General features: G+C 45.7%; 1 protein-coding gene across 2 annotated transcripts in view; it reads right to left on the bottom strand.

Annotated features, from left to right (window-relative positions):
• ptprn2 (protein tyrosine phosphatase receptor type N2) overlaps positions 1–26,469 on the bottom strand; it is a 1,205,047-nt gene that overhangs the window by 74,422 nt on the left and 1,104,156 nt on the right. For both annotated transcript variants that reach the window (XM_070881617.1, XM_070881618.1), the window contains 2 exons: positions 8,940–9,087; positions 1,813–1,886 (listed from right to left, as the gene is read on the bottom strand). In XM_070881617.1, coding sequence (XP_070737718.1) covers positions 1,813–1,886; positions 8,940–9,087 — 222 coding nt within the window. The remainder of the gene's footprint in view (positions 1–1,812; positions 1,887–8,939; positions 9,088–26,469) is intronic.

The following is a 26,469-nucleotide window of genomic DNA, read 5'->3' as shown; positions in this document are numbered from 1 at the left end:
TTGACTTCTCTCCTAATCTTTTCCTATTCGCTATTTCATGCTCTCCCCTGCTGTCCATGTACTTAATGTATGTCTCTTTCCTTACCCTCAATTGTTCCCTTATGGCTTTAGTCTTCTATGGAGTATCATTAGTGTTTAGCTTGTTCTTGCTTTTTAGTGGAATATATTTTTCCTAGACTCTGAATACCATTTTAAATGTTTCCCATTGCTGTTCTACATAATTGTTTGCCAATATTGTTGTGCATTTTATTTTTCCAAGTTCTATTCTCAGCCCCTCAACATCAGCTTTTCTCCAATCTATTACCCTGGTCTCTCCATCCTTATGTCCTTCTCAATTATCATCTTAAAGCATTATTATCATAAATTGTCTCGATGCTCTCCTACTTTTACTTCTCTTATCTGCTCTGGTTCATCCCCTGGTTCATCATTACTAGATCCAATTGTGAATCCTCCCTTATTGGGCTTTTTACATATTGGGTTAGAAAGGAGTCCTGTACACATTGTAGGAACTCCATTCCCTTATCCCCTTTACCTATCTCTTCTGTCCAATTAATATCTGGGTAGTTGCAATCCCCTATGATTATTATTCTATGTTCTTTACTCATTTCCTTAATTTGTCTGCATATTTCTTCCTCCACCTCCTTTCCACTATTAGGTGATCTGTGGACTACACCTATTCATATGATTGATCCTTTATTATCTTTTATCTCTATCTGCGTGGATTCTACTTCTGTCTTGCTGATAGCTGCGTCACTTTTTTCTACTTCCATTATGTTATCTTTTAATAAGTACAGCTACTCCATCTCCCTTTTGTCCCTCTCTATCTTTTCTAAATATGTTATACCCTGCGATGTTTAATTCCCAGTCCTGATTTTTCTGTAGCCATGTCTCAGTAATCCCTACTACATCTGTTTCCTCGCAATGCATGATTGCCTCCAGCTCCCCTGTTTTACTAGGGACACTGTGCATTGGTGTATAGACAGTTTAACTCATTTTAATAACAGTTCCTCCCACTTTATTTTTAACCTTTTTTAAACTCCTGGAGCTGGATTTTCGGGGCGGTAATGGCGGCGGGGCGGTAAAGTTTGCGCCCTGGAACAGTTTGCGCCTCAGTCAGCAAAATTCATCAGCTGGACTCTGAGTGTGTGGGGCGGAGTGCTCTAAGGGAGGTGTTACACACCTCCCTTAGGGCACTAGGCTGGCTAAGCAAGTGAAAATCCCAAGCTAAACAGCTGGCCTCCGTGAGCTGTAAGAGATGCCTGTGGGTGGGTGGGGCACAAAAAAGCCTGGAAAAAAACCAGCAAAAACATTCCCAATAAATAACTTGCGCCACTACAACATAAATCGCAAAAAAAAAGACAATCACACTTGCCTGAGGTCGATATTACTTAATCACTGCAGCTGCTACAGCTCGGACCGCCTGCTTTCACAAGTGGTCCTAGCATGGAACGCTAAGGGTCAGACAGCAGCCAAAAATCAAGCCAACCAGGGGCTTTGCACACCGGTTCTCCTCTTCTGGGCATTAATGCTCCGCGCCCTGTCGAAACCGGCACCGAAAGTCCTGGTGGGCGCTGGAAGCTTACCGCTGCCCTTCCGGGGCACTAACAGGAGCGGCAGAAGCCTGAAAACCCAGCACCTGTTCTATAATCTCTTTATTTTCTGCCCATCAACATCCTCCCTTACTTTATTCTTTCCTATGCTCTCCTTTCCTGTTTTGTTTATATTTAGGCTGGTTTAATTTCTTGTAGATCCCTCCCCCGATCTTAAAGCAGCTGTAAGTGACTGGCAACATGTGGTCGAGGAGGTACTTACTATTGGGCTTGCGTTGATGTAGTCCGAGTTGGAATGACTTGATTCAGCTTTCAGTGTTACTCTGGAGTGATCGTCTGTAGAAAGAAAAAAAAATCAAATATGTCAGAAGATAGGAAGGGTTATTACTACAATATAGTTTCTACCTCCTCCTCCTCCAAGTTTCATACCCTTTTCTTCCTTGATCACCAGGAGGCAGTGAATCGTTCTTGGAGATCAGCTGGACAGTCACTGACCCTGAGATACCTCACCCAGAGGTCATTCTTCACATCAGCCCAGCAGGGAGTACTGGCAGGTTATCTGACCACAGCAACACAGCTGAGTCCAGTCGTGTCCTTGTGCGTTTCCAGCAGAGTGCACTGGGCAGTAATCAGAAATGTTAACCCTGGTTGATTTTGAAGAGCAGAGACACGGAGCACACTGTAGCGTCTCAATTGTTAGCCCAAAGGAGGTAATTTGAGTACAGCTGTTAATGCCTCAGGTCCTCAGGGAATTGACTCTTTCCTGAAGCAAGCTAGACACAGTTCTTCCATCTCCTCCTTGCCCAGTACTAGCTTTGCTTCAGCGAAAGTTGTAATGTAAACTCTCTGCATGGGGAGAAACCAGGATCAAATCTTCCTCGGGGGTTCCTAGCAGTAGGATACTGCTGTTGGTGCCAGTTAAAACATAGCTTCAGATTAACTTCAGAGTAGATTGCTGGGGGTTGATTTTAACTTGTCACCTTGTGTTAATGGGATGGTAACGGCCTCAAAACGAGTCTCCGTAGCCTTACTGCCTCGTTAACCTCAACGATGCAGCCACCGCCGCTTTGAAAGGGTCCTATCGCTGGGCACCTGAAGTGCCTGCCTGGACCTCAAATCGCCAACTTGGGTTGGAAGTGGTTACCTGCGCTCCAGTCATTTCCATGGGCGAGGGAGGAGAAGGGGCCCAACCTCGGTATGTTTGATATTACTTTTGTGTGGCTAGGAGGAGCAGGAGTGCGCCTCAGGCACCACAAAAATAATCTGGATCACTGCCGCCCTGGGATCCCGTGACCGCCCCCCCCCCCCCCACATTATGGTAGACCATAATCCGGCGAGCTACATTGGGACTCCCCGCATGTTATTGAGGCCATGGCTCAAAATTATTACCGCTTCTTTGCTTTGAGCACGAGTCACCGTCTCCTTGGCAAGTGGAGAACTCAACATCGCGGCATAATGTAACCGCCATTGCCATTAATCTTGTGCACCTCGGACTAAACTCGGTGGCACCCTGAGCAAGCCGGAGTACAGAAATCACTGGCGATGAGGGTAAGCTAGACTCTTGACAACCGCCGCGTTGGATTAGTTCAGCATGACTCGTACTCCAGTTAACGAATATATAAAATGAATTACTCCAAATTTACTTGGGTATTATTGCAGCTGCTTCATTTCCCAAATAACCATGGATGTCACAGCTCCTGTCGGAGGGGAGGAATAATCCCATCCTTGGCAGTGGAGGAGAGAAAGAAAAAATGGGAAATTGATGACTGAAACAACAGACATCACTTTGATCAGATACCACGTTAATTAATGGCAAGGAGTGGCATATTAATAACACATCAGCATGAAAGGGTGTGCTTTTGTGCTAAATTAATAGCAGGATACTTAAAGCCTTGCCCGACAGCCAAGCATATTGGGGAAAAAATGAACAGTTGGAAAATTATAGGTTTGTGCAGCGACTCTGCTGATATGTATGGCCAGTGGACAAGCCTCCTGGCACATTCAGAATATCTGCTTCTTTACTGTGGGCATGTTCGGTGTAAACAGTTAGTGCCATCACCTCCAAGAAGTATAGATTTGATTCTAAGCTTCGAATAAGGAACTGCATTTTAAAGAAAATCTCTTTGGAGCTTTTTTTTCCCCACTCCAAAATACTCCAAGTATTTAAGTTAATTTATTTGGGACGTGCTCACTGAAAAGAGCGCATACACTGTACCCCAAGGAGTGGGTGTGGGGGAGACACTATTCCAGGGATTATTACTTGAGCACAAAATCTAGGCTGACACCCAAGTGCAGTGCTGAGGGAGTGCTGCATTGTCAGGGGTGCCATCTTTCAGATGGGGCGTTAAACCGGGGCCCTGTCTGCCTCCTCGGGTAGGTGTCAAAAATCCTTTTCCACTATTTTGAAGAAGAGCAGCGGAGTTCTTCCCGGGTGTCCTGGCTAATATTTATCCCTGAACCAACATCATTAAAAACAGATTATCTGGTCATTATCAAATTGCTGCTTGTGAGACCTTGCTCTGCTCAAATTGGCTGCTGCATTTCCTACATTTACAACAGTGACTAGACTTCAAGGCTCCTTAATTGGCTGTAAAGTGCTTTGGGACGTCCTGAGGTCATAAAAGATGCTATATAAATGCAATGTTTTTTCTTTTACTATTCCTATGGCACACTGTATTGGAGTTGCACTGTGCAGCACCTGATAATGCTCCACACGATGTGGTACTGATCTAGAGCAGATCCTGCGGGGAGGTACTAAGTGGAAGGCAGGCACTTTCCCATCGGGAGATGGAAGAGCAATTATTCTATGCCAGATATACCTCCCAGCAGATGACTACAAAGTAACTCTGGCATAGACCTGAGGGCTGGTGTTCAGTCTGCTTTCTAATCCAGGAAGGTAATTGGCGTAAGGAGAATCAAGGAGGACGTCAGAGGATAGTAAATAATATTGAATACTTTCATGAAATGAACAGTAGAGTTTCATTGGTTACAATCATTTAAAGCATGTTATGATCTGGACTGCACTGCCTGAAAGGGTGGAGGAAGCAGATTGAATAATAACTTTTTCAAAAGAGAATTGGACAAATATGTGAAGGGGAATGGGCCGGAGAATAGGACTAATTGAGTAGCCCTTTCAAAGAGGCTCGAAAGGCCACAGGCACGATGGGCCAAATGGCCTCCTGTTCTGTATCATTTTATGTGGAATCCCTACTTATATCATCAGATTTAACGTGAAGATCTTTAATATTAAAACGTTTTAACATTTACAGACTGCTTAATATTGTATAATTAGTTTGCATTTACACGGTGCTCCTTACATGCAGGAAAGGAGGAAAGGAATATGGTGGACAAGAAGCAAGGGAACGGAGAGGCTAGGATGGCAGAGAAAGGCAAAGAGGAAGGTTTTGGAGCTTTTGAAAGTGGGTAGAGGGAGTTCCATAGGGCAGGGGTGGGGGGGGGAATGGCTGATGCATGGTATAAGTAGCACTTTAAAATGATTTTTAAAACTGGCATAGACATAGAAACATAGAAACATAGAAACATAGAAACATAGAAACATAGAAAATAGGTGCAGGAGTAGGCCATTCGGCCCTTCTAGCCTGCACCGCCATTCAATGAGTTCATGGCTGAACATTCAACTTCAGTACACCATTCCTGCTTTCTCGCCATACCCCTTGATCCCCCTAGCAGTAAGGACCTCATCTAACTCCTTTTTGAATATATTTAGTGAATTGGCCTCAACAACTTTCTGTGGTAGAGAATTCCACAGGTTCACCACTCTCTGGGTGAAGAAGTTCCTCCGCATCTCGGTCCTAAATGGCTTACCCCTTATCCTTAGACTGTGACCCCTGGTTCTGGACTTCCCCAACATTGGGAACATTCTTCCTGCATCTAACCTGTCTAACCCCGTCAGAATTTTATATGTTTCTATGAGGTCCCCTCTCATTCTTCTGAACTCCAGTGAATACAAGCCCAGTTGATCCAGTCTTTCTTGATAGGTCAGTCCCGCCATCCCGGGAATCAGTCTGGTGAACCTTCGCTGCACTCCCTCAATAGCAAGAATGTCCTTCCTCAGGTTAGGAGACCAAAACTGTACACAATACTCCAGGTGTGGCCTCACCAATGCCCTGTACAACTGTAGCAACACCTCCCTGCCCCTGTACTCAAATCCCCTTGCTATGAAGGCCAACATGCCATTTGCTTTCTTAACCGCCTGCTGCACCTGCATGCCAACCTTCAATGACTGATGTACCATGACACCCAGGTCTCTTTGCACCTCCCCTTTTCCTAATCTGTCACCATTCAGATAATAGTCTGTCTCTCTGTTTTTACCACCAAAGTGGATAACCTCACATTTATCCACATTATACTTCATCTGCCATGCATTTGCCCACTCACCTAACCTATCCAAGTCGCTCTGCAGCCTCACAGCATCCTCCTCGCAGCTCACACTGCCACCCAACTTAGTGTCATCCGCAAATTTGGAGATACTACATTTAATCCCCTCATCTAAATCATTAATGTACAGTGTAAACAGCTGGGGCCCCAGCACAGAACCTTGCGGTACCCCACTAGTCACTGCCTGCCATTCTGAAAAGTACCCATTTACTCCTACTCTTTGCTTCCTGTCTGACAACCAGTTCTCAATCCATGTCAGTACACTACCCCCAATCCCATGTGCTCTAACTTTGCACATCAATCTCTTGTGTGGGACCTTGTCGAACGCCTTCTGAAAGTCCAAATATACCACATCAACTGGTTCTCCCTTATCCACTCTACTGGAAACATCCTCAAAAAATTCCAGAAGATTTGTCAAGCATGATTTCCCTTTCACAAATCCATGCTGACTTGGACCTATCATGTCACCTCTTTCCAAATGCACTGCTATGACATCCTTAATAATTGATTCCATCATTTTACCCACTACCGATGTCAGGCTGACCGGTCTATAATTCCCTGTTTTCTCTCTCCCTCCTTTTTTAAAAAGTGGGGTTACATTGGCTACCCTCCACTCCATAGGAACTGATCCAGAGTCAATGGAATGTTGGAAAATGACTGTCAACGCATCCACTATTTCCAAGGCCACCTCCTTAAGTACTCTGGGATGCAGTCCATCAGGCCCTGGGGATTTATCGGCCTTCAATCCCATCAATTTCCCCAACACAATTTCCCGGCTAATAAGGATTTCCCTCAGTTCCTCCTCCTTACTAGACCCCCCGACCCCTTTTATAACCGGAAGGTTGTTCGTGTCCTCCTTCGTGAATACCGAACCAAAGTACTTGTTCAATTGGTCCGCCATTTCTTTGTTCCCCGTTATGACTTCCCCTGATTCTGACTGCAGGGGACCTACATTTGTCTTTACTAACCTTTTTCTCTTTACATATCTATAGAAACTTTTGCAATCCGTCTTAATGTTCCCTGCAAGCTTCTTCTCATACTCCATTTTCCCTGCCCTAATCAAACCCTTTGTCCTCCTCTGCTGAGTTCTAAATTTCTCCCAGTCCCCAGGTTCGCTGCTATTTCTGGCCAATTTGTATGCCACTTCCTTGGCTTTAATACTATCCCTGATTTCCCTTGATAGCCACGGTTGAGCCACCTTCCCTTTTTTACTTCTATGCCAGACAGGAATGTACAATTGTTGTAGTTCATCCATGCGGTCTCTAAATGTCTGCCATTGCCCATCCACAGTCAACCCCTTAAGTATCATTCGCCAATCCATCTCAGCCAATTCACGCCTCATACCTTCAAAGTTAGCCTTCTTTAAGTTCTGGACCATGGTCTCTGAATTAACTGTTTCATTCTCCATCCTAATGCAGAATTCCACCATATTATGGTCACTCTTCCCCAAGGGGCCTCGCACAACGAGATTGCTAATTAATCCTTTCTCATTACATAACACCCAGTCTAAGATGGCCTCCCCCCTAGTTGGTTCCTCGACATATTGGTCTAAAAAACCATCCCTTATGCACTCCAGAAAATCCTCCTCCACCGTATTGCTTCCAGTTTGGTTAGCCCAATCTATGTGCATATTAAAGTCACCCATTATAACTGCTGCACCTTTATTGCACGCACCCCTAATTTCCTGTTTGATGCCCTCCCCAACATCACTACTACTGTTTGGAGGTCTGTACACAACTCCCACTAACGTTTTTTGCCCTTTGGTGTTCTGCAGCTCTACCCATATAGATTCCACATCATCCAAGCTAATGTCCTTCCTAACTATTGCCTTAATCTCCTCCTTAACCAGCAATGCTACCCCACCTCCTTTTCCTTTTATTCTATCCTTCCTGAATGTTGAATACCCCTGGATGTTGAGTTCCCAGCCCTGCTCATCCTGGAGCCACGTCTCCGTAATCCCAATCACATCATATTTGTTAACATCTATTTGCACAGTTAATTCATCCACCTTATTGCGGATACTCCTTGCATTAAGACACAAAGCCTTTAGGCTTGTTTTTTTAACACCCTCTGTCCTTTTAGAATTTTGCTGTACAATGGCCCTTTTTGTTCTTTGCCTTGGGTTTCTCTGCCCTCCACTTTTCCTCATCTCCTTTCTGTCTTTTGTTTTTGCCTCCTTTTTGTTTCCCTCTATCTCCCTGCATTGGTTCCCATCCCCCTGCCATATTAGTTTAACTCCTCCCCAACAGCACTAGCAAACACTCCCCCGAGGACATTGGTTCCGATTCTGCCCAGGTGCAGACCGTCCGGATTGTACTGGTCCCACCTCCCCCAGAACCGGTTCCAATGCCCCAGGAATTTGAATCCCTCCCTGCTGCACCATTGCTCAAGCCACGTATTCATCTGAGCTATCCTGCGATTCCTACTCTGACTAGCACGTGGCACTGGTAGCAATCCCGAGATTACTACTTTTGAGGTCCTACTTTTTAATTTAGCTCCTAGCTCCTTAAATTCATTTCGTAGGAACTCATCCCTTTTTTTACCTATGTCATTGGTACCAACGTGCACCACGACAACTGGCTGTTCTTCCTCCCTTTTTAGAATGTCCTCCACCCGCTCCGAGACATCCTTGACCCTTGCACCAGGGAGGCAACATACCATCCTGGAGTCTCGGTTGCGGCCGCAGAAACGCCTATCTATTCCCCTTACAATTGAATCCCCTATCACTATCGCTCTTCCACTCTTTTTCCTGCCCTCCTGTGCAACAGAGCCAGCCACGGTGCCATGAACTTGGCTGCTGCTGCCCTCCCCTGATGAGTCATCCCCCTCAACAGTACTCAAGGATTTTTGCAAAGTTTTCGAACAAGTATTGGGGGAAGCTTTCCTCTATTTGCTATATATTGTGTCCTTTTATACTTGTTTTGCTATGAATATCTAACAGAAGAAATCTTGCCCCACTGTGTCATGTTAGAGTGGAAGAAGTTAACCTACATGGCACTACCAGCTGAGATCTGTTCTTCGTTTCGTTCTCCTCCCTGTCAGCGATGCTCCTGGTGTTCGGCTCAGCCTGATAGGCGTCCAGAGCTTCCCATTCTTTCACCAGACGGTTTTTGTTTCTCAGGTGATCCTCCATATAAGACTAAAACACAGAGGAGAATTCAAAAAGGTGAGATTCCACTAGTTTTAGGGCATCAATGTTACTTTTCAAAATAAATTCGACAGAGGTTTAAAAACAGCTCCCCACAGCATTTACACGATTTAATTCCAAAACTTTTAAGAGTTTCCGTTGAATTTGTTCCAACATCAGTGGATTTCTACAGGAATTGATTGCAAAGTCCGGGTTTTTCTATAGGATCCTACAAGATTCATTCTAAAACGTATGGCCTTAGTTAGGTCATAGAGTGCTATTGTATGAGAGCTTAACATGTTCGTCTGAAATTTCTCTTTTTGCTATTTCAGCTGAGGCATTAATCTAAAACCTGTAACGTTTCCATGGGATTCTACAGGATGTATCCCAAAGTTCACAGGTTCATAGGATTCAACAAGATTTACTTTGAACGGTCTGTCTGGCGTAAAAATAAAACTGGGATGGTGGCTCAACCGTGGCTAACAAGGGAAATTTAGGGATAGTGTTAAATTCAAGGAAGAGGCATATAAATTGGCCAGAAAAAGCAGCAAACCTGAGGGCTGGGAGAAATTTAGAAATCAGCAGAGGAGGACAAAGGGTTTAATTAGGAGGGGCGAAATAAGAGTATGAGAGTAAGCTTGCAGGGAACATAAAAACTGACTGCAAAAGCTTCTATAGCTATGTAAAGAGAAAAAGATTAGTGAAGACAAATGTAGGTCCCTTGCAGTCAGAATCAGGTGAATTTATAATGGGGAATGAAGAAATGGCAGACCAATTGAACAAATACTTTGGTTCTGTCTTCACTAAGGAAGACACAAATAACCTTCTGGAAATACTAGGGAACCGAGGGTCTAGCGAGAAGGAGGAACTGAAGGAAATCCTTATAAATCAAGAAATTATGTTAGGGAAATTGATGGGATTGAAGGCCGATAAATCCCCAGGGCCTGATAGTCTGCATCCCAGAGTACTTGAGGAAGTGACCCTAGAAATAGTGGATGCATTGGTGATCATTTTCCAGCATTCTATAGACTGTGGATCAGTTCCTATGGATTGGAGGGTAGCTAATGTAACCCCACTTTTTAAAAAAGGAGGGAGAGAGTAAACAGGGAATTATAGACCAGTTAGCCTGACATCGGTAGTGGGGAAAATGTTGGAATCAATTATTGAAGATGTAATAACAGTGCATTTGGAAAGCAGTGACAGGATCGGTCCAAGTCAGCATGGATTTATGAAAGGGAAATCATGCTTGACAAATCTTCTAGAATTTTTTGAGGATGTAACTAGTAGAGTGGACAAGGGAGAACCAGTTGGTGTGGTGTATTTGGACTTTCAAAAAGCTTTTGACAAGATCCCACACAAGAGATTAGTGTGCAAAATTGAAGCACATGGTATTGGGGGTAATGTATTGACGTGGATAGAGAACTGGTTGGCAGACAGGAAGCAAAGATTAGGAATAACTGGGTCCTTTTCAGAATGGCAGGCAGTGACTAGTGGGGTACCACAAGGTTCAGTGCTGGGACCCCAGCTATTTACAATATACATTAATGATTTAGACGAAGGAATTGAATGTAATATCTCCAAGTTTGCAGATGACACTAAGCTGAGTGGCAGTGTGAACTGTGAGGAGGATCTTAAGAGGCTGCAGGATGACTAGGTGAATGGGCAAATGCATGGCAGATACAGTATAATGTAGATAAATGTGAGGTTATCCACTTTGGTGGCAAAAACAGGAAGACAGAATATTATCTGAATGGTGACCGATTAGGAAAAGGAGAGGTGCAACGAGACCTGGGTGTCATGGTACATCAGTCATTGAAAGTTGGCATGTAGGTACAGCAGGTTGTGAAGAAGGCAAATGGCATGTTGGCCTTCATAGCGAGGGGAATTGAGTATAGGAGCAGGGAGGTTTCACTGCAGTTTTACAGGGCCTTGGTAAGGCCACAGCTTGAATATTTAGTACAGTTTTGATCTCCTAATCTAAGGAAGGACATTCTTGCTATTGAGAGAGTGCAGCGAAGGTTCACCAGACTGATTCCCGGATGGCAGGACTGACATATGAAGACTGGATCGACTAGGCTTATATTCACTGGAATTTAGAAGAATGAGAGGGGATCTCATAGAAACATATAAAATACTGATGGGATTGGACATGTTATATACAGGAAGAAATTTCCCAATGTTAGAGAAATCCAGAACCAGGGGTCACAATCTAAGAATAAGGGGTAAGCCATTTAGGACCGAGATGAGGAGAAACTTCTTCACTTAGAGAATTGCGAACCTGTGGAATTCTCTACCACAGAAAGTTCTTGAGGCCAGTTCGTTAGATAAATTTAAAAGGGAGTTAAATGTGGCCCTTACGGCTAAAGGGATCAAAGGGTATGGAGAGAAAGCAGGAGTGGGGTACTAAAGTTGCATGATCAGCCATAATCATATTGAATGGTGGTGCAGGCTCGAAGGGCCAAATGGCCTACTCCTGCACCTATTTTCTATGTTTCTAAAAACAAAGTTTGTTTAATCTCCAGTTTATTTTGGCATGGGCTTCTTTAGTTCTATTGTGGTATGGAAAAGGTTTTAAAAAAAAAACAAACAACTTTACTCATAAAGGCATGGAACAAAACCAGTCGCTGAAGTAAAATGAAGAGAGTGGTATGCTCATTCATGTGCATGATATGAACATAACCTAGATATCTGAACATATGAAATACACTGGGGCGGATAATTAGAATTATCTGGTGAATAACCGCCCCAATCAATGGGGCAGGGAATAGAGGGAATTTGCCCTCTTCTTCTCAAAATTCACTGGGAGGTGTTTGAGGCAGCAGAGGGGCGGAATGCGGGTGGTGTCATCAGCGCTGTGCTGACGCTTAGCAAAGTCCCTCCCCTTCACTTAAAGGGGAGGGACGCTGCGAGGTCTACTTGGCGCCACCAGGGATAGCTTCGGCCGGGCCAGCAGCCCAGCACCCAAGAGGGCTACCCGGCCGAACCCGCAGCCGCCATTGTCGGGCTGAGTGCAGAGATGGCCGACAATTAAAATAAAATGCCGGCTGTGCGCCCTCTCCTTTTTTAAGGGTGGACGCACTGCCCAGCCACTGACAGCATCCCGCCGCGCGAAGCTGTTGGGGGCATCGACAAGCAGTCGCTCGATTATTTGAGGGCTATTTCGCTTCCGGGACAGGGACCAGGCGGTGCACGCTCTAATGACATCATTACCGCCATTTGCACAGGAGTGGGACGGATCACTTCTCCCCCTCCGGGACCTAGGAAGCTAAGGTCAATAGTCCAAAACCAAAAGTATCTAGAGTAATGAAATCCCTAAAATGTAACACAAGTTTCTCTAAAACTTGCTTCAGTTGTAGTTGAATTTTTACACGATCTGATAAGATTTTGCCAAAGGCTATTAGTTTGCATGAAATCCTATGGGAGGTCCCAATTTAACAAACAATTCTTTTTCATGATCCTGAAATATAAATAAACTCCAGTAAATTTTAAACAGAGCATGATTGTTGATCTACAAAGGTGAATCGGTAAAGCAATATTCTGATTGAAAGACGGTGGCTTTATATTAATCATCATCTATTAACTTCATTAGAGGATGTGGCAGTCCCATTCGGAGGATGCTTCTCCGATTCTGTGCCCTACTATTTACAGCATCATTGCTGCAATTCTATAAGAAAACAAATCAGGTTGTTTAAGAATGGCTAAAGGATTATAAGAAGTATTTACAAATTACAATCTAGTTGGTCCGGCAAAATATTGGAGGAAGATATTTGCTGTGCATTATTTATAATGAACTTGTTCGTAAGGAACACATTTACACTTCTTTCATTACACTAGTGTGGTCTGGTAAAATGACCCCCACTTTGTACAGAGGAATTCCTATTCCACACTTTTAAAAATGTTATCATCGTGTAAAGAATTGCCACTTAGGCCGGACAAAATGGGCTGTGATTGCATGGGCCCTTTTGTACCTTGCCCGAATGTCCATTTTCTCTGGATGAGCACAGTGAGTGTCAGCGGGCCATTTACCACCAGTGTGGAACAGGGAAGGAATCTGAGCTCGTCCTCGTCTGGGTGGGGGGCGGTCACATTTCCAAGAAGTTGAGATTGCGCTTGAAATGGGAATTCCAATATTTTTCCAGCGATTACTGGCAGGAGGGATTTCCCTCCCTCCGACCCCCACACACCACCCACTTCCCAGCAGGGCTCAGGAACAGGAATATTTGACTGCTCCCCCTCTTTGCTCTTGAGCACACAGGTAAATTTTAGCCCTCCCATCACTTTCCCGTTTGAAATCAGCTACTTCAGCACAGACCTGGAGACAAAGCACAAGACCTGCGTTTGCAGAGCGCCTTTCACAACCTCATGGTGTCACAAAGCGCTTCATAGCCAATGAAGTGCTTTGGGAGTGTAGCCACTGTTGTAATGGAAGCAATCCTAGAACCTTCCTTGCCTATGTGGCTCAGTGCTCCATCACATGATGTATTTATTTGCTAAATCTTCGGGGAGCCATGATGATTTATTCTTAATAAGCTATGGCGATGTCAAGAAAATATTTCCACTTGTGGGGGAGACCAAAACTACGTGCCATAAATACAAGATAGTCACTAATAAATCCAATAAGGAATTCAGGAGAAACTTCTTTACCCAGAGAGTAATGAGAATGTGGAACGTGGTCCCACATAGAATAGTGGAGGTGAACAGCATTGATGCATTTAAGGGGAAGTTAGATAAACACACGAAAGGAATAGAAGGATACATTGATAGGGTTAGATGAAGTAGGGTGGGAGGAGGCTCATGTGGAGCATAAACATCGTCCAGTTAGGTAGAATGATCTGTTTCTGTGCTGTAGACTCAATGTAATTCTATGTTTTTAAAAGAAGAGCCATCATCCTCATCATAGGCCGTCCCTCGGAGTCGAGGAAGACTTGGTTCCACTCTAAAAATGAGTTCTTAGGTGACTGAACAGTCCAATACGAAAACCACATTCTCTGTCACAAGTGGGACAGACAGTTGTTGAGGGAAAGGGTGGGTGGGACTGGTTTGCCGCACGCTCTTTCCGCACGCTCTTTCCGCACGCTCTTTCCGCACGCTCTTTCCGCTGCCTGTGCTTGGTTTCTGCATGCTCTCGGCGATGAGACTCGAGGTGCTCCGCGCCCTCCCGGATGCACTTCCTCCACTTAGGGCGGTCTTTGGCCAGGGATTCCCAGGTGTCGGATGAATACCAGATACACTATTGACATTCACACAATTAAATATTGTTTGTCTTCATTTGAATAACTAAATAAAACTTTGCTAAGGAGTGACATCTGCAAATTCAGAATATTAAGTTTGATTTTTGGAGTGGTAGCATTGTCAGGTTGTTGAGGCAACTGATAAATTTCTATTACGAGGAAGCAGCCTGCAATGAAAATAACCGTCGTGGGAATGAACAGCAGCAGACATACTCCTTCAGCAATCAGTACTGCACAGACTCCTTGTGTGTCCATGGCATCAATTTGTGTCAATCACATTCTCTTTTTTTTTTTACTTTCCCGATTAGATTTCTGTGCAGAATTGTTCAAATAAAAGATATTCCAGATATACGCAAATAATATAAGGGCAGGAGATCTGGCCTCAAAATCCCTGGGGCTGGAGAAATCCCAGCTTGTGCCAGGATTCCATTCGCCCATTACATTCTGCTGGAGGAAGGCCGGGGGTGTGTCTGGGGGAGTCCCCAAGCCACCCAAGAAATTTCCTGTACAGGTATTTGGATGAAGGGTTGGGTTGAGTGATGCTGAGGACCTTCAGAGACCACAGCCCATTACGAGGGATCTCCGAGGGGATCAGTTACCATCCCAAAGGTGCCCAGTTGCTGCATTGGGAGAAGATCTGAAGGGGATAATTTACCTCCGGGCCTCACCAGGCCCTACCCCCTCTGCCAGTTGAAGTGGCACGGTGCTGCTCTTAGAGAACTGATGCAAATGACCCCATCTCGAATAAACATTGTAGTAAACAATGAGGATAGTAACAGACTTCAGGAGGGCAGAGACAGATTGGTGAAATGGACAGATGAAATTTATCGCAGAGAAGTGTGAACTGATGCATTTTAATAGGAAGAATGAGGAGAGGCAATATAAACTAAATGGTACAGATTTAAACGGGCTGTTGGTGGGGTTGTTGCACTTTATCAGGGAGGCTTTGAGGTTGTCCTTGTAGTGTTTACGCTGCCCACCTTTGGCTCGTTTGCCATGAGGGAGCTCCGAGTAGAGCACTTGCTTTGGGAGTCTCGTGTCTGGCATGCGGACTATGTGGCCTGCCCAGCGGAGCTGATCGAGTGTGGTCAGTGCTTCAATGCTGGAGATGTTAGCCTGAATGAGGACGTTGATGTTGGTGTGCCTGTCCTCCCAGGGGATTTGTAGGATCTTGCGGAGACATCGTTGGTGATATTTCTCCAGCAACTTCAGGTGTCTGCTGTACATGGTCCATGTCTCTGAGCCATACAGGAGGGCAGCCATGTAGACCATGAGCTTGGTGGCAGTTTTGAGGGCCTGGTCTTCAAACACACTCTTCCTCAGGTGGCCGAAGGCTGTACTGGCGAACTGGAGACAGTGTTGTATCTCGTCGTCGATGCCTGCTCTTGTTGACAAGAGGCGGCAGAGATCTGGGAAGTGATCCACGGTGTCCAGGGCTGTGCCGTGGATTTTGATGACTGGGGGGCAGTGCTGTGCGGTGAGGACAGGCTGGTGGAGGACCTTTGTCTTACGGATGTTTAGCGCAAGGCCCATGCTTTCGTATGCCTCAGTAAATACGTCGACTATGCCCTGGAGTGCAGCCTCTATGTGCGCAGATGCAGGCATCGTCCATGTATTGGATCTGGCCTGGAGACGGCGCAGGTTGACCAGGTTCCCACTGGTTCTGTAGTTTAGTTCCACTCCAGCGGGGAGCTTGTTGACTGTGAGGTGGAGCATGGCGGCAAGAAAGATTGAGAAGAGGGTTGGGGCGATGACGCAACCCTGTTTGACCCCGGTTCGGACGTGGATTGGGTCTGTAATGGATCCGTTGGTAAGGATCACGGCCTGCATCTCGTCGTGGAGCAGGCGGAGGATGGTGATGAACTTTTAGGGGCATCCAAAACAGAGGAGGACACTCCATAGACCCTCGCGGTTGATAGTGTCAAAGGCCTTTGTAAGGTCGAAGAAGGCCTGGTATAAGGGCCGGCGCTGTTCCCTGCATTTTTCATGGAGCTGTCGCGCTGCAAAAATCATATCTGTTGTGCCCCGCAGGGGACGAAATACGCACTGTGACTCCGGGAGGAGCTCCTCGGCCACGGGAAGACGTCGGTTGAGGAGGACTCTAGCGACGACTTTCCCAGTGGCTGATAGCAGGGAGATTCCTCTGTAGTTTCCGCAGTCAGACTTGTCCCTTTTTTAAAGATGATCATGATTACTGCATCTGGGATCCCCCGGCATGCTCTCCTCCCTCCAGATGAGAGAGATGAGGTCGTGTATTCACGCCAGCAGTGCCTCTCCGCCATACTTCAATGCCTCAGCAGGGATTCCGTCCGCACCCGTAGCCTTGTTGTTTTTAAGCTGTCTTATGGCTTTTTCTACCTCGTGCAGTATTGGGGTCTCACTGAGATGATGGCGGGTCGCATGCCGCGGGATGGAGTCGAGAACACTTGAGTCAAAGTTAGTCTTGATTGAGGAGATCTTCGAAGTGCTCCTTCCAGCGGGCCCTGACTGCCTCGGTGTCCTTGATGAGTGTTTCCTGTTCTTGGCCAGCAGTGGGGTGGGGTCTTGGGTGTTTGGGCCGTAGATGGCTTTGACACCTACGATAGGGTGATAGTGAATCGGCAGCCCCGTTTTACATCTCTCCCGATTTTTATTTCGATTGAAGTCAATGGAGCGCATTGACTTCAATAACTACCTCGAGGGGTGCAAAAGGTTGGTCGAATTGAGAGTGCATTATCCTCCTCCCCCTCCCCCATCATACAAAATAAAATTGAATACATTTAAATTGTTTCAGCAGGTCTGTTACTACTGGAGAGTTGACAGGTCTCTACATAGCTGCGCATTAACAGGCAGCGATGTTGCACAGATCAATCGACCCAACTCGCCCAACCTGCGGGGCTGCCTTTCATAAGAACATAAGAATTAGGAACAGGAGTAGGCCATCTAGCCCCTTGAGCCTGCTCCGCCATTCAACAAGATCATGGCTGATCTGGCCGTGGACTCAGCTCCACTTACCCGCCCGCTCCCCGTAACCCTTAATTCCCTTATTGGTTAAAAATCTATCTATCTGTGATTTGAATACATTCAATGAGCTAGCCTCAACTGCTTCCTTGGGCAGAGAATTCCACAGATTCACAACCCTCTGGGAGAAGAAATTCCTTCTCAACTCGGTTTTAAATTGGCTCCCCCGTATTTTGAGGCTGTGCCCCCTAGTTCTAGTCTCCCCGACCAGCGGAAACAATCTCTCTGCCTCTATCTTATTTATCCCTTTCATTATTTTTAATGTTTCTATAAGATCACCCTTCATCCTTCTGAACTCCAACGAGTAAAGACCCAGTCTACTCAATCTATCTTCATAAGGTAACCCCCTCATCTCCAGAATCAGCCTAGTTAGAAGGAATATGCATTGTGTTCGTTCACACATTCCCATAGTTTGTTACGCTACCAGACACCTTTCCCTCCCTCCTCCGCACATGCCATTTGTTAGTACCAATATTACAATGGTAATAATAGACGTCTACAATGTGTAAAAGGATTATGGCAATCCAATCAGTAGCTGCTGAGGTATTTCAGTGTCGCGGAGACAGGCTGTAACCACTTTAATCCTCCTCACCTCCCCCCACACACCCTCCTCCCCGACAGTTTACAGCCAGCAAAGAAAACTCCAAATACAATCACAAGACATAATGCTGAGCCTGGACCGACAGTAAACAGCATTTTATCAACATACACCGAAGCAATATTTACTTTAGTCGGGAATAGGTGGTCCTAATGAGGGCAATACATGAGCATGAGGGAAGAAAGCAATATCTCAGCCTCAACCGTTCCATTTTATTTGCTCCAGTGTGTTGAGTGCAGAGTAAATTCAGTGACTATCCCCTTATTAAAAGCCGCAAGGAGACTGTAAGTGATAAACAGGGACAATCCTGCATCATTACAATGAGCGTGTGTCAGCAAAATCAGTTTGGAAGCTGATTTAAGTTCTGCGGCGGCTCTGTAATTCCCCGGGATACTGCCCAGGCACGGATCCTGACTGCAATGTTGTATTAGCTCAGTCACAAAGCACACTCCAGTCCTCATAAAATATACTCCCCTGCTGACGTGACTAACCTGCTGCACGCTGTGCTCCTGAGGAGAGCGGATGTGGCAGCTGGCACAGTAGGGTTGGCAACTCTGGTTGAATGTATTCCTGGAGAGTTCATCACATAACCTCCTGCCAGGTCAACTATTTTGTTGTGCACTTTAAGCAAATGCCCCCTGCAAGGGTGGGGGGGGGGGGGGTCACACTCCAAAATAAGTTTTTTCACAGTGTCCTTTTTTTTTGGTGGTTGGAGGGGGGGGGTTTAGGGAAATTATATAAGTGCCCCCTGGCTAAAAGGGGGGGTGGCACTAAAACCGGAAAATTAAACAAATTAAACTTTAGACATTAAAATCAAATTAAAATTTGGTTGTCGGGGGTGATGATGCACTCCAGTCCCTCCGGCGCCCACCTCTCGCAGAAGGCTGCGAACGTACCAGTGGATACCGCGTGCTCCATCTCCAGGGACATGCTGGCTCAGATGTAACTGCAGAAGAGTGACAGGCAGTTGGGCTGAACGATCCCCTTGACCGCTCGCTGCCTGGACTGGCTGATGGCCCCCTTGGCCATGCCCAGGAGCAGTCCTATGAGGAGGCCTTCCGACCTTCCGACATCCACACAAAGGTGCCCAAAGATCAGGAGTGTGGGACTGAAGTGCAACCAGAATTTGAGGAGCCCCGCCCGGTCAAACAGCCTATTTACGCATTTCCAATAATATTAGTAATAAACAAAAGTGTTTAAAGAAAATGAAAATAAACACATGATTTTTCTCCTGCTTTGCTCACATCAGTGTCCAGGAGATTAATCTATCCCTCCTGGAGACTCCAGGACAGTCCTGGAGGGCTGGCGACCCTAGGTTACTGTCGCCACCTTTTACCAAGTGAAACGCCTGACAGTAGGCCGAACCAGGCCAGTGGGAGGGGGAGGTTAGGGGAAATCATGGCTTCAGTCCTGATCTCTTCTCTGCTAATGGTGAAAATTAATTGAAAGCATCACTAGTAACTTTAACAACCTGCTGCCTCAATTCAATAAAACACAGAGGTGGGAGCGAATAGACATCTATTAATAACAGTATTCAGTTTGCATGTCAGAGAACTCCAGAAAGCTTGCTTCAAAATCAGATAGGCCAGTTCGGAATTGGATTAGTGCCAATCCGATATAAGGGTACATTATTACACCATCTCATCCATCACGTGGTTTTTAAAACGAATTTTTGAATCTACTTTTGGAATGGATGGAGGCATAAGAGCAAACGGAGAAAACAAAGATATCCGAGAGAGCGCTGATAGGAGATGGAGAAAGCATTGAGAGAGATGGGGGGAGCACCGAGAGGGAAGAGGAAGAGATGGAAAGAATGCCAAAAAGAAGTGAGGAGAAGATTATTGACAGAAAGGAGAGAGTCTGTTCAGAGAGGAGGAGAGTGTTGAGAGAGGAGGAGAGTGTTGAGGGAGGAGGAAAAGACCAAAGAGACAAGATTGAGAGAACACTGAGAAAGGAGGGGGAGAGAGAGAGCACTGGGAAAGGAGAGGAAGAGAGAGAGAGCGCGCGCTGGGGAAGGAGGGAGAGAGTGTGCTGGGAAAGGAGAGGGAGGGAGGGAGAGAGAGAGAGAGCATGTTGGGAAAGGAGAGGGAGGGAGAGAGAGAGCGTGCTAGGAAAGGAGAGGGAGAGAGAGCATGCTAGGAAAGGAGAGGGGGAGAGAGAGCACTGGGGAAGGAGGGGGAGAGAAGGCTAATAGATGAGGTGAGGCTTAGAGCACCGACCGAGAGGAGTGAGTGTGCTGACAGGGAGTGTACACTGGTTGGTAAAACAAAGAACGGTGTAATATTTCACTGACCCTACACAATAATCTTACGCTTGCGTATATCGCATTAGGAAAAGAAAATCTGAGTAAGAGGCAACACAGTTGCATTGGAAGCCTGGGAGAAGCCTTCTTTGTGCAGGGAGACAGTACTTGGTACAAGGGCGATTTAAAGGGGGAAATGAAGAAATGAATCTTAGCCAGCGGGTTGAACGAAAATCCTGTTGAATATTTTTGTTTATTTTTAACTTGCATTCTGACACTGAAATAAACATTGGTTATAGTAGAATCATAGAATGATACAGCACAGAAGATGGCCATTGCCCCATCGTGCTTGTGCTGGCTCTTTGAAAGAGCTATCCAGTTAATCACACTCCCCTGCTCTTTCCCCATAGCGCTGCACATTTTTTCCTTGAAGTATTTATCCAATTTCCTTTTGAAAGTTATTAAAATCGTACCAGTTTGTTTATATTGTCTCTCCTCCTTCTCTGCGTTAAATTTCATCTGCCATGTGTCTACCCATTTCACCAGTCGGACTATGTCCTCCTGAAGTCTGGTACAATTCTCCTCACTGTGTTACATATCCAACCGCATGCTGCTCAAATGCCAGGAAGAGCTTTATTAACCCTAAATTACAAAATGAAACACTTGTAACACATTTTTACATATAAAAAATAACACTGTATAAACCACCACAACCTGATTACCCTCGGACGAGCAGATGCGATGAATATTAAGAATGTGGAGGGAATACATGAGAAAGAAAATTGTTTAAATGGCATCCTTGAAGCTTATGAGTTTTACCTACGTAACAACAGTCATTGCACTTCATTGGAAGTGATGTGTTTTAGGATATATCCCAGAAATGTGATCAGATGTTATATATGAATGCAAGTCTTCCATCACTCATACCCATCCAATACTATATAGTGCATTTCTCCTTATCATAAGTGAAATCCAACCTTATTCCTTAATATGCAAATCCTTCCTATTTTATAATGTAGGTAAATTCTAATGCAATATGCAAATTAGATCCATCATTACTGCACAAGAAAATCCTCCTTTTTGGGCACACAATAATAAATAGATGGGATAATAAGCTACACTGGATTATACATACATGATAATGAATTGTTGGATTTAATGAGCTGATTGCGCTGGGAGCATCTGCTAGAGGCGAAGCATCTCCTGAGCACTGGCGGCAGAGATCATCAGATAGGCTTCGACGAAAAAGCCCCATTTGACTTCATTATTCCTGCATAGCAACTTAATGGCCTGAAATTACCTTGTAACCAGGAAGGGCGCATGTATGTTATGAAGCCATGTTCCAGGACAAAAGTCCAAGGAAAATGTGGTGTAAGGGAGTTGAGCCAATTTTCATGTTACTCTGTAATTTCCTTGGAAATTTGCGCCCCATCACCAAAAGCTCATTAACATAGCCCTGTCCCCATTCAACACAGCTGCGAGCGTGAATTTCTTGGTTTTCTCGTGGCATCCAATTACACCGAGAAATCTAGGTACAGGCAGTCCCGAGGTCACCTGCAAGCAGCGTAATTTGTGACTTTCACATGATGCTCAACGTTCCCCACGTTGAACTCCATCTCCCACAGTTTCGCCCGGTCTCTTAGTCTGTCTATGTCCTTTTGTCATTTCTTACTCCCATTGACGCAACTTACTGTGCCACCTATCATCGACACACTTGGTTATACAACTCTCTGGTCTAGAAATTCGATTATGCCAGAAAATGGGTGGTACCATTGCAGGCCAAGGTCAATGGCCGCCCACAGAAAAGAGCGCAAGCAGAACCAGTGTTTTGGTGCTGCCTGTTGAGTTAAATGAGCACAGCGCAGAAGCTCCCGTGCAACGTGCTCTTTTCAGCGATAACAGGAGGAAGCCGAAAGTCGGTTCTAAAAATTGGTGCAGCATTCTCAGGCAATCAGTAACCAGTGGAGTGCCGCAGGGATCAGTGCTGGGACCCCAACTATTTACAATCTATATTAACGACTTGGAGGAAGGGACTGAGTGTAGCGTAGCCAAGTTTGCCGACGATACAAAGATGGGAGGGAAAGCAATGTGTGAAGAGGACACACAAAATCTGCAAAAGGACATAGACAAGCTAAGTAAGTGGGCAAAAGTTTGGCAGATGGAGTATAATGTTGGAAAGGGTGAGGTCATGCACTTTCAGAAAAAAAATCAAAGGGCAAGTTATTATTTAAATGGAGAAAGATTGCAAAGTGCTGCAGTACAGGGGACCTGGGGGTACTTGTGCATGAAACACAAAAGGATAGTATGCAGGTACAGCAAGTGATCAGGAAGGCCAATGGAATCTTGGCCTTTATTGCAAAGGGGATGGAGTATAAATGCAGGGAAGTCTTGCTACAGTTCGAGAGGGTATTGGTGAGGCCACACCTGGAATACTGCGTGCAGTTTTGGTTTCCATATTTACGAAAGGATATACTTGCTTTGGGGGCAGTTCAGAGAAGGCTCAACGAGATTGATTCCAGAGATGAGGGGGTTGACTGATGAGGAAAGGTTGAGTAGGTTGGGCCTCTACTCATTGGAATTCAGAAGAATGAGAGGTAATCTTATCGAAAAATAGAAGATTGAGGGGGCTTGACAAGGTGGATACAGAGAGGCTGTTTCCACTGATGGGGGAGACTAGACTAGAGGGCATGATCCTCGAATAAGGGGCCGCCCATTTAAAACTGAGATGAGGAGAAATTTCTTCTCTCAGATGGTTGTAAATCTATGGAATTTGCTGCCTCAGAGAGCTGTGGAAACTGGGACATTGAATAAATTTAAGACAGAAATAGACAGTTTCTTTAAACGATAAGAGAATAAGGGGTTATGGAAAGCGGGCAGGGAAGTGGACCTGAGTCCATGGTCGGATCAGTCATGATCGTATTAAATGGCGGAGCATGCTCGAGGGCCGTATGGCCTTCTCCTGTTCTTATTTCTTATGTTCTTATGAACAATTACACCCTCCCGCCCAACCCCTCCCAAATCGCTAGACAATACAAGTTGCTAGTTCTCCTCTTTGAGGTATGGGGATAGTTGAGAAGTTAAGGGGCCTGAAATTCAGTACCGCTGGAAAGCTGGTGCTCCCCCCACCTTTTGTGGCCATTAACGCCAACATTTTTTCGTGGCTGGGCCACTCCGTATTCAGCTCTAAAAGTGAACAAATGGGTTCCAGCACTAATGAACCCTTCCAAAGTGGATTTTTCAGCGGTGTGGCTGTCTTAATTTGTGCGTTATCACCACTGAGAAATTCAGCATGCAGGTAAGGGTTTCTAATGAGCCAGCTGCTCCCTGGCTTTTTTAAAGGGCAGGGTTTGCAGTAAGGCCCTGAGGGGGGAAGGAGTTTGGAAGGATGGCTGGTGTAAGAGATGCAAGGAGAGCCAACAGGTTCACTGATATGGAGCTGGAGACACTGATGGACAGTGTGGAGGACAGAAGAAGAATACTGTTTCCTGACGTGGGGAGACCTGGCAGACCGCCAGTACATAATGCATGGAGGGAGATTGCAGGGGAGATGTCAGGCACCTCCATGTATGTGAGGACTCGCCCTCCCAGGAGGGTGCTGGCCAGTCTGCACCCAGCCCTTCCAGGGTGGCGATGGGTCGACGCCTCCTAGCTCTGGGGCGATGGGGATCCTCCTCCTCCTGCGCCTCCTCCTCCTCCTCCTCCTCAGGTGGTACTGCTGGCTCAACCTCCAGCAGCTGTCCCCTCATGCTGGCCAGGTTGTGCAGCATGCAGCAAACCAAGATGATTATGGAGACCTGTTGAGGAGAGTACTGCAAGGTGCCACCAGAGCAGTCCAGGCACCAGAATCTCTGCTTAAGGGTACCAATGCGCTGCTCAATGATACACCTGGTAGCACAATGAGCATCATTGTATGCATGCTCTGGCGCTGTCTTGGGGTTCCGCAGTGGTGTGAGCAGCCAAGTGGACAAGCAGCCAACCGCAAGCCTGATTCAGGCCAGTGAGGACGGCGGGCACACTGGTCTGGCACAGAATGTACGAATCATGGCTGCCTCCCTTGCCCGCTGCCTGTCTGCACGGTGCTGATAGCGACGTCTTCTCCTGCATGTCGCCTTGTTTCTGAGCAGGTGTACTAGGTGTCACCCTCCCAAAACTCCACCTATCCTCAGGGTGAACCCTGCCAAGCAGGTCTCTGCAGCCCATTAAAGAGTCAAGACGTGAAAGTTGTACAAAAGTACAGGGGTATGTGCAAACCTCTGAGCAGCACTCAGCAGATTTACTGGAGCCAAAACAATGAATAAAACTGTATCGAGAGATAAATACTGTGGACCACGGAAAATGAAATAAAAACACCAATAATTAATAAAACTATATAGAAAGATAAATACTGTGGATGCATGCTGAAAAATGAAATAAAAACAATAATAAGTAATAAAACTTTTTACCAAAGGGCCCCAGCGGTGTCTCATCGAAAACCTTGTGGGAACACTGCCGGGAAAAGTCCTACATTTTCCTCGGTTGAATATCGCTGTCGTAGTCCCTTTCCAGCAGCCCGCATGCTGTAGAGCTCACCGCTGGAAACCTTCCTTTACTGTGGCTTCACTGCGCCGTTTCTGGTGGAAGTGAACACCGCTGAAATCCTCCCCAAGCTGATATGGCTCGGGGAGGGAAAAGTACCCGACTGCGGCGGCCGATCGATTTTCTTCCCGATCGACCGTCCCTTCGGGGATGGTGAATTTCGGCCCCAAGATTTTAAGTAAGAACAAAAAAACCCTCTCTATATCTTAATATTTCTTTGTTTAGTGGGTTCATCAGCATTTTTTTGAGGTAAACGGGATCTTGATGAAAAGATCCAAAAAAAATTACATTAAGCAACAACGAGAAAAAAGCCAGCTCGATCTGAACCATATTAAAGAATTTCTGCAATAAACTGAGAGACAATTGAGGTCAATTAGTTGGGTGTAACTTATTTAAAAGTAGCACGGTGAATGTGAATGGTACAGAATGTTTACTGTACTATGAGTAAGTTTCTAGCTCAACGCCGCTTTCTCCCGGGTCAATGCGCTGTCAATAGCTGTACACACGGGCGTGCTTTGGAGAGGCCAATAAGAGGAGTGGCGACGTCTAAAATTACTGTGCGTGCGTCTATTCGGCGTTGCACACCAATTGACGTTGCACACCTGGTAATTAAAATACTTGCGGCAAGCACAGGCAACGGCAACGTAGCCGAACTCCCCAAAATGGCAGCCACTGCATTCTGCGGCAGCAGTGGGCAGAAGCCAGATAAATGCCATCTTTTCTTCAAAACTGGCCTTAACGGTCAGTGCCAAAGGTTCCAAATTCCAGACCTCTCTTCCTTCATCAAAATCATGAATATATATGGTGAAAACTGATGCTGCGGTACAGATCCCTGCGGAACACCACTTAAGAACATAAGAAATAGGAGCCGGAGTCGGTCATTTGGCCCCTCGAGCCTGCTCTGCCATTCAATAAGATCATGGGTGATCTGATCATGAACTCAGCTCCACTTCCCTGCCCGCTCCCCATAATCCTTTATAACCCGTGTCACAATCCTGCCAACCAGAGAACAAAATTTTAATCCTACTCTGTGTCTCCTACCACCCAACCAATTACCGACTCGTGTCACAAGGTTACCTCCGATCCCGCGCACTCTCATTTTTATCAATAATCTCTTGTGCAGAACCTTATCAAATGCCTTCTGGAACAGATCCGACATGCAGCGCCAGGGGAGGCAATTAAAATCATTAATGGCTTGTCTACAGCCACTTATTAATGGTTTTTTCCCAGCTTTTTGGATTTGACGGGTTGCCTATTGGTTTCATAGAAACATAGAAAATAGGTGCAGGAACAGGCCATTCGGCCCTTCGAGCCTGCACCACCATTCAATATGATCATGGCTGATCATGCAACTTCAGTACCACATTCCTGCTTTCTCTCCATAACCTTTTATCTCTTTAGCCGTAAGGGCCACATTTAACTCCCTTTTCAATATATCTAATGAACTGGCCTCAACAACTTTCTGTGGTGGAGAATTCCACAGGTTCACAATTCTCTGAGTGAAGAAGTTTCTCCTCGTCTCGGTCCTAAATGGCTTACCCCTTATCCTTAGACTGTGACCCCTGGTTCTGGACTTCCCCAACAACGGGAACATTCTTCCTGCATCTTACCTGTCCAATCCTGTCAGAATATTATATGTTTCTTTGAGATCCCCTCTCATTCTTCTAAATTCCAGTGAATATAAACCTAGTCGATCCAGTCTTTCTTCATATGTCAGTCTCGCCATCCCGGGAATCAATCTGGTGAAC

The sequence above is a fragment of the Pristiophorus japonicus genome, chromosome 5, assembly GCF_044704955.1.
Source record: "Pristiophorus japonicus isolate sPriJap1 chromosome 5, sPriJap1.hap1, whole genome shotgun sequence".
NCBI lineage: Eukaryota > Metazoa > Chordata > Chondrichthyes > Pristiophoridae > Pristiophorus > Pristiophorus japonicus.
The sequence above is the reverse complement of the archived record's forward strand: the minus strand, read 5'-3'. Positions and strand labels throughout refer to the sequence as shown.